A 12,324-nucleotide genomic window follows, 5' to 3' on the forward strand; every position below is an offset into this window, starting at 1 on the left:
TCGATGGATGGATGGATGGAAGGATGGATGGATGGATGGATGGATGGATGGATGGATGGATGGATGGATGGATGGATGGATGGATGGATGGAAGGATGGAAGGATGGATGGATGGATGGATGGAAGGATGGATGGATGGAAGGATGGATGGATGGATGAAGACAGAGAGAGAGATACAGATATTTAGAAAGCTAGATGGCCTAGATTGCTTGATGAATGGGTAAGTTGGATAGGCGGAGACAAATGGATAGAGAGAGATGAGAAGGACAGATGGATAGATTAGATGGATGAACGGACAGAGAGAAATAGATTAGACAGAGATAGATGGATCCATCGATGGATTAGATCGGTTAACATAGTCCTCGCGTTCAGGGAAGCCGCGGTGGTGCCGCCTGGCGCAGCGGCCTCTGCCCAGACACTCAGCGCTGCAGACCGGGAGGGAGGCCGGGCCCGTGCGGGACGTGGGACGTGCGGGCCGAGGGCTGGGGTGAGGGAGGGGGCGGCGGCCCGGAGCAGCAGCAGGCGCGCCCCGCCCCGCGCGGTGTCCGGTCTGGGGTGGCGGGGCCGCTGTCGGCGTGGGGTGCGGGAAGGGAGCGGGGCGCCGGGTCAGCCGAGGGCCGGGCCTCGGGGGCGCAGCCGGCTGGACGGGGGCTCCTGGGGGCCCTTGGCCGTCTTTGCTCGCTTTTCGGGAAATAAGGCCACTGGGGACAGTCGCTGCGTTTTCAGGAACCGCTCAGCCCCTCTGAGTGCCCGGCAGAGGGACCCGGCGGCGTCCCGGCTGCGGCCGCCTGGGCTCCCGGAGAGAGGAGCACCCCTGCAGGCCGAGCCTGGGCCCCGGGCGGTGGGAGCGCGTGCGCCCCTTCCAGACTCCGCCCCTTCCCGACTCCGCCCCTTCCCGACTCCGCCCCTTCCAGACTCCCCCTTCCCGCCTCTCCCCTTCCCGACTCCGCCCCTTCCCGCCTCTCCCCTTCCCGCCTCTCCCCTTCCCGACTCCGCCCCCTTCCCGCCTCTCCCCTTCCCGACTCCGCCACTTCCCTGACTCCCCCCTTCCCGCCTCGCCCCTTCCCGACTCCGCCCCCTTCCCGCCTCTCCCCTTCCCGCCTCCCCCCTTCCCACTTCTCCCCTTCCCGACTCCGCCCCCTTCCCGCCTCTCCCCTTCCCGACTCCGCCCCTTCCCGCCTCTCCCCTTCCCGCCTCTCCCCTTCCCGACTCCGCCCCTTCCCGCCTCTCCCCTTCCCGCCTCTCCCCTTCCCGACTCCGCCCCCTTCCCGCCTCTCCCCTTCCCGACTCCGCCACTTCCCTGACTCCCCCCTTCCCGCCTCGCCCCTTCCCGACTCCGCCCCTTCCCGCCTCTCCCCTTCCCGACTCCGCCCCTTCCCGACTCCGCCCCTTCCCGCCTCTCCCCTTCCCGCCTCTCCCCTTCCCGACTCCGCCCCCTTCCCGCCTCTCCCCTTCCCGACTCCGCCACTTCCCGCCTCCCCCCTTCCCGCCTGTCCCCTTCCCGACTCCGCCCCCTTCCCGCCTCTCCCCTTCCCGCCTCCCCCCTTCCCACTTCTCCCCTTCCCGACTCCGCCCCCTTCCCGCCTCTCCCCTTCCCGACTCCGCCCCTTCCCGCCTCTCCCCTTCCCGACTCCGCCCCCTTCCCGCCTCTCCCCTTCCCGACTCCGCCCCTTCCCGCCTCTCCCCTTCCCGACTCCGCCCCCTTCCCGCCTCTCCCCTTCCCGACTCCGCCCCTTCCCGCCTCTCCCCTTCCCGACTCCGCCCCCTTCCCTCCTCTCCCCTTCCCGACTCCGCCCCTTCCCTGACTCCGCCCCCTCCCTGACTCCGCCCCGCTGGCGCCAGAGCCCCGCCCTGGTCTGTGCCCGCCAAGCCCGGCCCTGCCCTCCGGTCACAGGCGCTCCCTGAGCCCCCTTCATCCGAGCACCGCCGTGTGCTGCTGGCGCCGGGGCCCTCGGAGCGCAGGGATGGCCCAGCCCGCGCGTTCCCGAGAATTCCCCACACGCGGGCTCCTCCCGCCGAGTCCCAGCTCTCCCGTGACGGCGCCGCGGACCCCGCTCCGGGCTGAAAAGGGCCCACGCGTGCCCTTGGGAAGAACCTTTCCCGAGGCCTGTGGCTTGTCCGTCTGGCCACACGGTTTTGAAGAGATCCTGAGGCAGCAGATGTGACGTTGCGCCTGCCCCGTGAATACGGACTGGAGACCCTCGCGGGCGGCCCGGACTGCGGGTGTTCGGGCGTCTTGAGTGTATTTGAAGCCCGCAGGTGTGGAGCGTGAGCCGGTTTCCACTTCACGTCTCATCTGGCCAGGAGTTCGGCGTTTCCACGTGGCCTTTTGTTCCCAGCCCTGCGTGTGGACATGAGATCTGACACCGGACCAGCCTTCTCGCTGCACGCTCTTTTGTTTGTGTGTTTATCCCTTTTTTTGTTTTTGTTTTTTTGATACACTCTGTGGCCCAGGCTGGCGTGAGCGGCGCCATCTCGGCTCACCGCAAGCTCCGCCCCCGGGTTCCCGCCATTCTCCCGCCTCAGCCTCCGAGGAGCTGGGACCACAGGCGCCGCCACCGCGCCCGGCTAGTTTTTGTGTTTTTAGTAAAGACGGGGTTTCACCGTGGTGGTCAGGCTGGTCTCGAACTCCTGACCTCGTGATCCACCTGCCTGTGCCTCCCAAAGTGCTGGGGTTACAGGCGTGAGCCGCCGCGCCTGGTCTCGCTCCACGTTTTATGTAGATCCCCCTTTCCAGAAGTTGTGGTTCATGTTTTTAGGTGCTGCGGGGCTAATGATTTTCCTGTTTCTTGTTCCCCACTCTCCTCCCCTTCCCCGCCGCCAGGAAGGGTGCCTGTGGCCTTCAGACAGCGCCGCACCACGGCCGGGCGCCTCGGAGGTAAGGGGCCCCAGGAGGTGGGGATGAGGGGGTCGTGTCCCTGCCACGCGGGGTGGAAGGGGAGGGGGCCTCGCCAGGCGGGCTGACACACTTGGAGGAAGGCATTGCCTAGAACTTTGGTCAAAAGCGGGAGGGGACTTCCCCTAGAATCTTCCAGGGATTATTCGTGCTAGTCTAAAGCTCCTTATCAAAAACAATTTGAGAATCACATATCTTTACATGATCCCATAAGCTTCTACTAATGTGCCTTGGCAAGTGTGGGCATAGTTTATAAATATCGGCATGATTCATTCCCACATCTCCAAGTGTAATAATGTGGATTTTAAAACATTTTTTTGCTTTTAAGTTAAAAATAGTGGTGTGAGAGAAATCAGTATCTCTATGTATGTGTGTAGATATGTGTGTATATTAAATGCATGTATATACACATGTATGTATACACACACATATCTGCATATATACACGTGTGTGTGTGTATATATATGTATATAAAAGAGCCATCTCCTAGAATAAACTGGGATGGTAGAACAAATGAGAAGATTTTGTAAGAAATATACTACCTGGATTCATTTTGAAAAAATAAATTATGATAATCATATTTACTTGAGTAAAAACATTTTTCATGTCAGTGACTAAAAATAACTACAGGAAACTTTTATTCAGATTCCAAATAACTGAAAAAGTCTAGGAGCCACAAAGAAAAAACAGTCATTATTGGGGGATTTGTTAAAAAGTAATTGGTAGGGCAATAATCTTCTCTAACTGTGTGAAGTTGTAACTTCTGCTTACCCAGAGTCCTGGCTGGCGCAGTAGCTCATGACTATAATCCCAGCACTTTAGGAAGCTGAGGCGGGAGTTCAGGAGTTCAAGACAAGCCTATGCAACATGACAAAACCCCATCTCAAAAAAAAAAAAAAAACAAGCCAGGTACGGTGGTGTGCGCCTGTAGTCCCAGCTGCTCAGGAGGCTGAGGTGGGAGAGTTGCTTGAGCCCAGAAGGTTGAGGTTGCAATAAGCCAAGATCGCACCACTGCACTCCAGCCTCGGTGACAGAGCCAGACCCTGTCTCAAAAAAAAAAAAAAAAATTAAGATAAATAAATAAAAATAAAAACTCGAAGCCCCTCCTTACTCTTATGAATCGTAAGTTCTAGGTTCTAGAGCTGGCAGGGACCTGAGAGAGCAGGCAGCCTTGTCCTGTTCTCCTAAGTTGTAGAGAAGCCGAGTCCTGGACAAGGTCACTGGTGACCGGATCCGAGTGCAGGCTGCCGTGCTGTTCGCCCTGTGACTCTTGGAGCTCCTAGTGTGTTCTGTTTCCAAGGGGAAAATGCACACGTAGCACACACAGTAACTGCCAGGAGCCCGAGCTTTCAGTTACCCACAGCTCTCCACTGCTCAACCCTCCCGGACGCCCTAGGATCTGGCAAGGTGAGTGTCTGTCACAAGGAATCAGAAAAGCAAGCTTTTTTTCTGGAATTGGATTTTCCTGTTTCTTTCCTGGGAGAGGGTGTTCAAACTGGTAGTTACATACCAAGCGTGACTTTCCTTGATTCTGACACATTTATGGTCATCATTGTGCCCAAACCGTCTTCAAGCCTCTCCTCTTTTCCTTCCAGATCATGCATGCCCCGCGGTCCAGGGACAGGTTCACAGCGCCCTCCTTCATCCAGAGGGATCGCTTCAGCCGCTTCCAGCCTACCTACCCCTATGTGCAGCACGAGATCGATCTTCCTCCCACCATCTCCCTGTCCGACGGTGAAGAGCCACCTCCGTACCAGGGGCCCTGCACCCTGCAGCTCCGGGACCCTGAACAGCAGATGGAACTCAACCGAGAGTCCGTGAGGGCCCCGCCCAACCGAACCATATTTGACAGTGATTTGATAGACATTGCGATGTACAGCGGGGGCCCGTGCCCCCCCAGCAGCAACTCGGGCATCAGTGCGACCACCTGCAGCAGTAACGGGAGGATGGAGGGGCCGCCCCCTACGTACAGCGAGGTGATGGGCCACCACCCGGGCGCCTCTTTCCTCCATCACCAGCGCAGCAACGCACACGGGGGCAGCAGACTGCAGTTTCAGCAGAACAATGCAGAGAGCACAATAGTACCCATCAAAGGCAAAGATAGGAAGCCTGGGAACCTGGTCTGATTCCCTCCAACGTGCACTTCAGCTGGAGGAAGAAACCAAGGAGGGAAGCGGCCGCTGGGCCCCCTGCGCAGTGTTGTTCAGTTTTACGTGGTACAAATAAGTAAAACCAAATGAGCAAACACGGTCTTTGTTTCTGATTCCTTTTAGGGGAATTGCATGCAAACTAGACTGAAATGATACAAACTTCCATCTGGTTTGACCGCAAACAGTGTTTATTTGGGGACAGGGGTTGGGAAGGGGGTGTGGGCAGGGGAAAACAGAGAAAGGGATGCTTTGAAGAGATCATGAAATAAAACCCACAGAGGTATGTGATTTATTTAATTGTGAAAGCAGACTTTGCAGATACATGAGGCCAGACTGGCCTGTTTTATAATTAAGTGAGTAAAGAAGGAAGCATTATTATATATTATTGTGAGGAAGAACCAGCCAGTTTGCTTTTTCTCCTAAGGCGTGTAAGTTTTATGTTGTTTTAAAAATATGAATCAAAATTCCTGTTTTGTGTGCCAAGGTATAAAGTGGAGAAGTTAGATGCGTGCAAGGAGCGCCTTTGTGTTGTGATGATGTGTTTTCAAAGTTGCACTATCTTAATGTTGAAAATATTTACGAGGGAACTGTTTTGCGTGAAGTTCTGTATGTTGTCTTTTCACCTGTGGATTGTAATCAGGCCCAGGGAATATCCTGGAGTGGTCCCCAGAATCACCCAAGAAAAGATATTTGGGGATGTAGCCTAACATTTTACCGACTTACGTAAATCAAAAAAGTCATTGTTGTTGCAGGAGTTTGCATCAAATAGCAGTGCATCGCTGAAGCTTTTGGAGACATTTGGGTGGAAGATAGGGAAGATTAAGTTCCAGCATTTCTGACTTGTTATTTTGAGTTACTCTGCTAATCTTAGGCTGCATATTTTATGAGAAAATGAACACATGCATTTATGGATCCAGTATCATGCAGTGCTGCTCTCATCCTCCAGCAGTGCAGTTTCTCCAGTAATTTAGATTTTTTCACTATAGCATGAAATATAATACATACCTTATTTTATGCAATAAATTGTTTAAAATGCAAGGTGGTTATTCTGCATACTGTTGAAATATGTGACTCCTCAGTATATTCCATTGCCTCGACAGCTTAGTTCAGTTCTGCAGGGCTGCTCAGTTCACAGGAGGCTCCCAGCAGCCACCCCACATCCTGCCTACCGAAAACTTCGTGTGGGAGTGGTGTGGTGGTGGTTTCTTATGCTTTGGAAGCCTCTAGAAATGACGGAAGAATGCCATGTTGCTGATCATGGTAATAAGCCATTGTATGTCACTAGTATTAGCAAAGCATTTTTAAAGGATTGCAGTGCCAGAACATACCCAAATTCCTGCAGGATTCTACCAAACCCTTCCCCAGGCCAGGCTTTGCACTGAAGGCAGGAACTGGACCCTCAGAGAACAGTGGAGGGGGCAAGTGACTGAAGAGCGCCGGGTAAAAAGCACAACATGCAGTTAAAATGCAACTAGAAAACTAATTTTAAATATTGTTTTAATATTCCTGATATTTACAAATATTCTTATGTACAATTAAAAAAGATAACTTTCTTCTGCAGATGTAAGCACTGGCTTTTGTAAGGGCAGCAGCCAACACGTTTAGCAGCCACCGCGCATGGAGAAGGGCTTGTCTGCAGCACAGTCTGCCGTGTGGAGGGTGGGCCTGTGGCCTCTTCACGTAACACGATGAGCTGGAATGATGATTCCGTGACTCCCATCTGTGCAGCTTTAAAGCCGAATCCGCGTGTGTGTGTCTGTGTCTGTCTGTGGATCTCGCAGGTGAGCCCCTCGGTGCGGTGGCTGTGCTGTCACTGGAGACTGTTCCAAACCCCAAGGGTTGTCTGACCCTTCTCTGTTCCCTTCTGCTTCTTACCGCTGTAGGTAGGCCACGGTTTTTGTTTGTTTTGAGTATTAGAATTTCCATTACATTCATCCTTTTCACACAGTAACATCCACAGAACTAGTCCAACTCCTAAAAGGAGAGAGGAAAAACAAGGGCACCAGTTGTCAGCTCCTGTCTACAACCCTGTGTGGAAGTATATACAGCTGAGAGTCACCGTGGAGGTTCTGAGACTGGACTCGGTCTTGTTCCAGTGACACTTGGAAGGGTCTGCTGGAAAGAAACCAGCTCTCAGGGCAGGGATTGGCTGGGGGCCAGAGAGGACCTTCCCCAACCCTGGCGACGCCCTGAAGGTTCTCTGGCTCTCCAGATGAGCCTCTCTTCCTCTGTCAGGCGAAGATGAGGAGCCCGTGTTCCCAGCGGGCCCTGCTGGCAGGGACTTGCAGTGGATTCTCGGTCAGGTGTGCCCACAGACGCGGGGGCGAGGTGAGTGATCCCATCATTCCAGTTCTCACTCGCAGGTTTGGGGAAGCAGGGGACGCAGTCCACAGCTCCAGCTCCCAAATGGCTTCACAGTCCTTACTTCTCCACTTGCCTCGAAGGGGCTCAGAGACGAGACTTGTGAATTCCTTGGTAACTGCGAGTAATGAGTGTTTTGCGCATGTCCACAGTGTGGGTGAGATAATTATGTAATTCAGATACCTTCAATCATCTTTCAAGAAAGAGGCTCCTCCCATTCAACCACCCTAGAGAACTGCTTTTGTTAAATCATTATTTAAAGACACATATATATCAAACCATGACTTTGAAAGGTCTTCGAGGCTGGGGCTCTGTAATGAATTAGTTTAAAAGCCGAGATCATAACATGAATTAATAGTCAATTTCCCTTCAGCACAAGGCAAAGGTGATTTGGATCAGTAGCTCTTTTGAAGGTTGTGGCTGACCTGTTCATACCGTGTTGCCTCACGGCTAGCGTGGTGTTGAAAGAGTGGCAATTGTGATGATACAGCTTACACAGTGGGGCCTATTGTTCTTTCAAGAACCCTTCTTTTAGCTTGTAGAACCCATGGGTCCAGTTTAGTAACCGCTGATTTAGGCAATCAATGACAGGTTTATAATCTCAGATTATTCCAGCCAAGTGTGGATTGTTAGGAAGAACATTTGGTGGGAGTGAACACTGCTGGGCATACCGCTGACTTTTGTCCCTTGTTCCAGGTGTAGGAGACCCAAGGCATCTTGAATCCCATCTATAAGAACACAATCTCCCAGCATATATTTGCTTTTTCACAAGCTCTAGCATTCTTTTTAAATACTGAAGCAATCCTTAATGGAAAAGAGATTTCATGAAACAAATTATGTATTCCAATAGTTGATCTCTTTTTGGTGTCCAAAATTTACTAATACAGAAGCGACAAGCACGTCCTCACCCTCCCCACCACATACACACAGGGACACACACCCAAGCCACAAGAAATCCCAAGAGAGCAGAGGAGACCTTTCAAAAGATTTACCATGCAGACTGCATTTCCATTCACTATGTTGGCTCAAACTTATGAGGCAGGAAATAGGGGCCAAAAGTAAATGGGGGAGGCCTCCTGACACCAGCAGAGGAATTTTGTACCCAGGCAAGGACTTCTTGAACTTCTACATATATCTCCATTTGATCTCTTTCACCTTTATTTCATCTTCGTAAGAATGAGAAAAGCTCAAAAGGAAGCACTTTTAGAAAGCTGCTCTGACCTAGAAGAATTCATCCAAATCCCTGCCTTCCTCTCTGAACCAACAGTTCCCGTCTCTGACAGGGGCCATCCTCTATCTTCCATCCAGTGGCTCTTCTTTTTAGGAAGGCTCTGGTGCAGAGCGCTTCAAATATGTCCTCAGGCCAGGTACTGGTTGCTAGCACAGAGACACACAGCACCCAGCCCCAGGCCCTCCCTCACAGGACCGGCTTGTGGCGTTGGTCACTCGCAGGCTCTGAGACGTTCTGCTGTGGCCGCAGGGAGCCCGGCTGCCCACGCAGCCCTGACTGGATGTGCCCCCATCTCGGGGCTTGCTGCACTGCTCGCTTACTGAATTCTGCTACTTAGAATGGCAACATTAACTTTGTGTACCATTCATTTTTTTTTTAATTTCCAAAGCTCAGCCGTGTATGAGAGAAAAACCTGGGAAAGATACTTGGTTTCTGTTAACTTTTGCGTTTCTTGCTTAAGTGATTAAAGCCAGTGCTTGCAGCCAAGGCTTCATGCCATGGACATGCCCCACAGCCTGCCCTTTGCTCTCCTGCTCACACTGACCTACTGAGGTGAAAGGACAATTGAATGACAGATGGGCAAAGGGAAAACCTCCCCTTCTTGGTGCGAGGAAAATCACAAATTAAATGTTGCTTCCAGCCCAGATCCTAAACGCTAGTTCTCAGCAGCTGCGTGGCTTTACCGTTCACCACTTCCACCAACGCCAGCTGCCAGCACCTCCACAGATCAGAGATGTGAACAGACGATGGAAAGCACTCTTAGCCTTGCAATGGTCTGTACTTTTTAGGAACCAAGAGTTCAGCATTCTTTACTACCCAGCACGCGTGTGCTTCGCAGAGTTCACGTTTATGTTACTGCCAGGGTTAGACAGGCATTTGCTGCTGCTGCTTCCCGAACTGGGTGCATTAGGAAGCTGCTGTCTGAGTGTAGGAATGTCTTGCTGAGAAAGCAACGTCTTCCTTCATCCTTTTCTTTCTTCCCTCTGCGTGTCCTTGTTTTTGTGTCATGCGGGAGAGGGTTAGAGCTACAGAGATTATATATACACTATCCGTGCACATTATATATATGTAGATATAGTCCCCTATCACGTCAGAGATCTGCATGTCAGTTTTTCAGTAACGAAGGTGCCTCTATCAGCAGATACAGGAACCCACCGCCCCCTCCCGCACTTGATGCTCCCACCTTTGTTGTGCCTCACTTAAAATGGTGCTTTTTTCAGTTGTCTGTCTTTTCTTATGTTTTTATTTGTAAGGTGCTGTATATAAGTTGAATATATTATGCACATATCCTACCCAATGGGTAGAACAAGTTGTTAATACTGTAATATAATGTATAGATGATACCAATTTTAACAGAAATGGCATAGAATTTGTGAATGCCCATGTGCTTTGTCCTCTTTTGTAAGGAAATTTGCAAATGGATGCATACAGATTAAAGTCTATGTAGTTTATTTTCCTATTAAATATCAATATTATAACACGAGAAGAGTGTGAACAAACAAGCAACAGTTTATGACCAGCGTATATATAGCAATGGAAAGTTGCATCTTTGCTGTGAAAACACTTTAAAGAAAATACTTTTTAAAAAATCCCACAGCTTTTTGGTTGCCACTAGACGCTTCTTATTTGAATCATTTTAGTAATGCTCAGCTGGACCAGTGTTAGTTATATTTGAGTAAGAAAAATGTTGTTTTTCAACTTGCTTTATAACCTCCTGCATCTATCTCCTGCTGTAGCATCACGAAGGTGTCAGGCCTTAGTGAAAAGTGCAATTTTTGTTAATATTGCAGAAACTGTGTCAGAGGAAAAAGTAAATCAGCCTGCAGCAGAGGACTTTGTTCAGCTCCAGAGGCATCTGTGACCATCTGTGTCCAAGTCTCTCTGTGCCTTTTTGTTTTACAAACTGAAGCTGTGGAGCCAATGAAGTAACAGTGGAGATTGTAGGGAAATACCTCAGGAAAAAAAAACCCACTTACAAGAAGACCCTGTTCTTAGAAAACGCATTTAGTTATGGGTTAGCACTAGAAGCGACTTGGCTGTCAGGCAGCCAAGTGAAGGACCTCTCATCCATTCCCACGCATGTCCCATCATAATCCTGACCCGAAAAGCAAACTCGGTTTTGCCATCAGCTAGAAATTACATTTTGAATTGTATATTGTTACACATCTCTCTTCCAGCTTAGTTTTTAGTGTCTGATTGTGACCTCTGCATTTATCTTCAAATATCCTAATTTTAAAAAGAAAGAACGAGAGAAGTGTGTAACACCATATTCATTAAAACCACGGTTGAATCTTGGGTGTGGGTATCCTTTCGAGTGTTGTCCCATAAGAGCAGTTCGTGGAATTTTGCCCGTCTGACCCATATTATCAGCTTATTCTGCCACCAAAGTGGAGTCTAATAAATTCCAAAGTTTTTATTTGCCCCATGGTGTATGTTCTTTGAAAATCACAATCGAATCATACCCCTAACATCCAAGAAACAAACGACTGATTATCCTTAAACTGAAATGGACTCTACAAGGCAACTCCTAATGCTGAATGGATTAAAAGTCAGCCCTTTTAGGATCTTGTCTGAAAGGGCCGTGAAAAGTTGACACTCGTGTTGTTGTGGATCCCGCGTGTTGGTTCCATCATATACTGTAGGGTGTACCCCTTGGGATTCAGCATTAAGAACTGAGGCTCGTTACTGTCAGAAACAAAGCTCCTACCCCCAGGTTCAACCTTGTGGGAGAACTGCTGAGCATGAGAATGTTCTAGACTCAGAGGTACTGAAATTTGTGACCACATCATTGCTTCCTTTCTACAGGACGAATTGAGGCTTAAACTTGACTGTTAATGATACTGGTTCATTTGAATGTGCTCATTGGTATGTTGCTATTTTTCATTTCATAGCTTTCAAAAATCATGCTACTTGTACACTTGTCTAGTTTAAGGCTATTTTAAAATATGTACAATACTATTCACAGCATTTAGTTCATTTAATTTTTATTATAAAGCAATCTACTAAAAAAGTACAACTGTATTTGAACTTTTCAATAGTTGGTTGTGAGCTATGATAATCAAAAGTCATTAAAGTTTCTTTTAGCAAACATTTGTGTTTACTTTTCAACATAATTCCCAGTTACATACAGAAAATGATTTCCACCTGTCACATATCTGCCTTTTTTACCTGAGCAATGGTGATGTCGTTCTTAGACCTAAGGTCTGTAATTGCAATACTTTTAAAGAAAGATGTTGCTCTAAGTGCTGTTTGTTAGTTATGAAATCAGATTTTTCTGCTTGTTCTTAATGCTGTGGTCAAACCATAGCACAAAATCATTAAAAATAATCAGCGGCATCCATTTGTCCCTTGGGTTTTTGTTTTTTCTTTATCTTTCAGCAACAAAGTACATGCATGGGGGAAATGCCGTCTGTTTTAAGACCTGTCTCAAAGAAACACCTCTTATGGCTCCCTGTCTAAACCTCCCATTCGGCTTGTGGTCACTCTGACTTTTCAAAAATCACTACTTCATATTCTACTAGAAGCAATTCTGGTCAGATCATGATTCCTCTCCCAGTGCTGGGTTCTACACAGGTCATTCAGACAGTCATCAGGTGCCCCCATGGGAGGAGTCCCCAGGGAAACTGCTCACCCTGCAGGAGGCGCCCAGGAGGACTTTCCAGACGCCTCAAAGTCTTTGGGTGGCT

General features: G+C 49.7%; 1 protein-coding gene across 9 annotated transcripts in view; it reads left to right on the top strand.

Annotated features, from left to right (window-relative positions):
* LDLRAD4 (low density lipoprotein receptor class A domain containing 4) overlaps positions 1-11,974 on the top strand; it is a 443,890-nt gene extending 431,916 nt beyond the window's left edge. For 8 of the 9 annotated variants that reach the window (XM_007974746.3, XM_073006499.1, XM_007974745.3 and 5 more), the window contains 2 exons: positions 2,825-2,878; positions 4,492-11,974. In XM_007974746.3, coding sequence (XP_007972937.1) covers positions 2,825-2,878; positions 4,492-5,022 — 585 coding nt within the window. In that variant the 3' untranslated portion in view covers positions 5,023-11,974. Of the gene's footprint in view, positions 1-1,761; positions 2,402-2,824; positions 2,879-4,491 lie in introns of those variants that run through there. The other variant, XM_007974760.3, reaches the window with a different exon arrangement.
* Positions 11,975-12,324: the final 350 nt, after the last annotated feature.

Source organism: Chlorocebus sabaeus, chromosome 18, assembly GCF_047675955.1.
Source record: "Chlorocebus sabaeus isolate Y175 chromosome 18, mChlSab1.0.hap1, whole genome shotgun sequence".
Taxonomy (NCBI): Eukaryota; Metazoa; Chordata; class Mammalia; order Primates; family Cercopithecidae; genus Chlorocebus; species Chlorocebus sabaeus.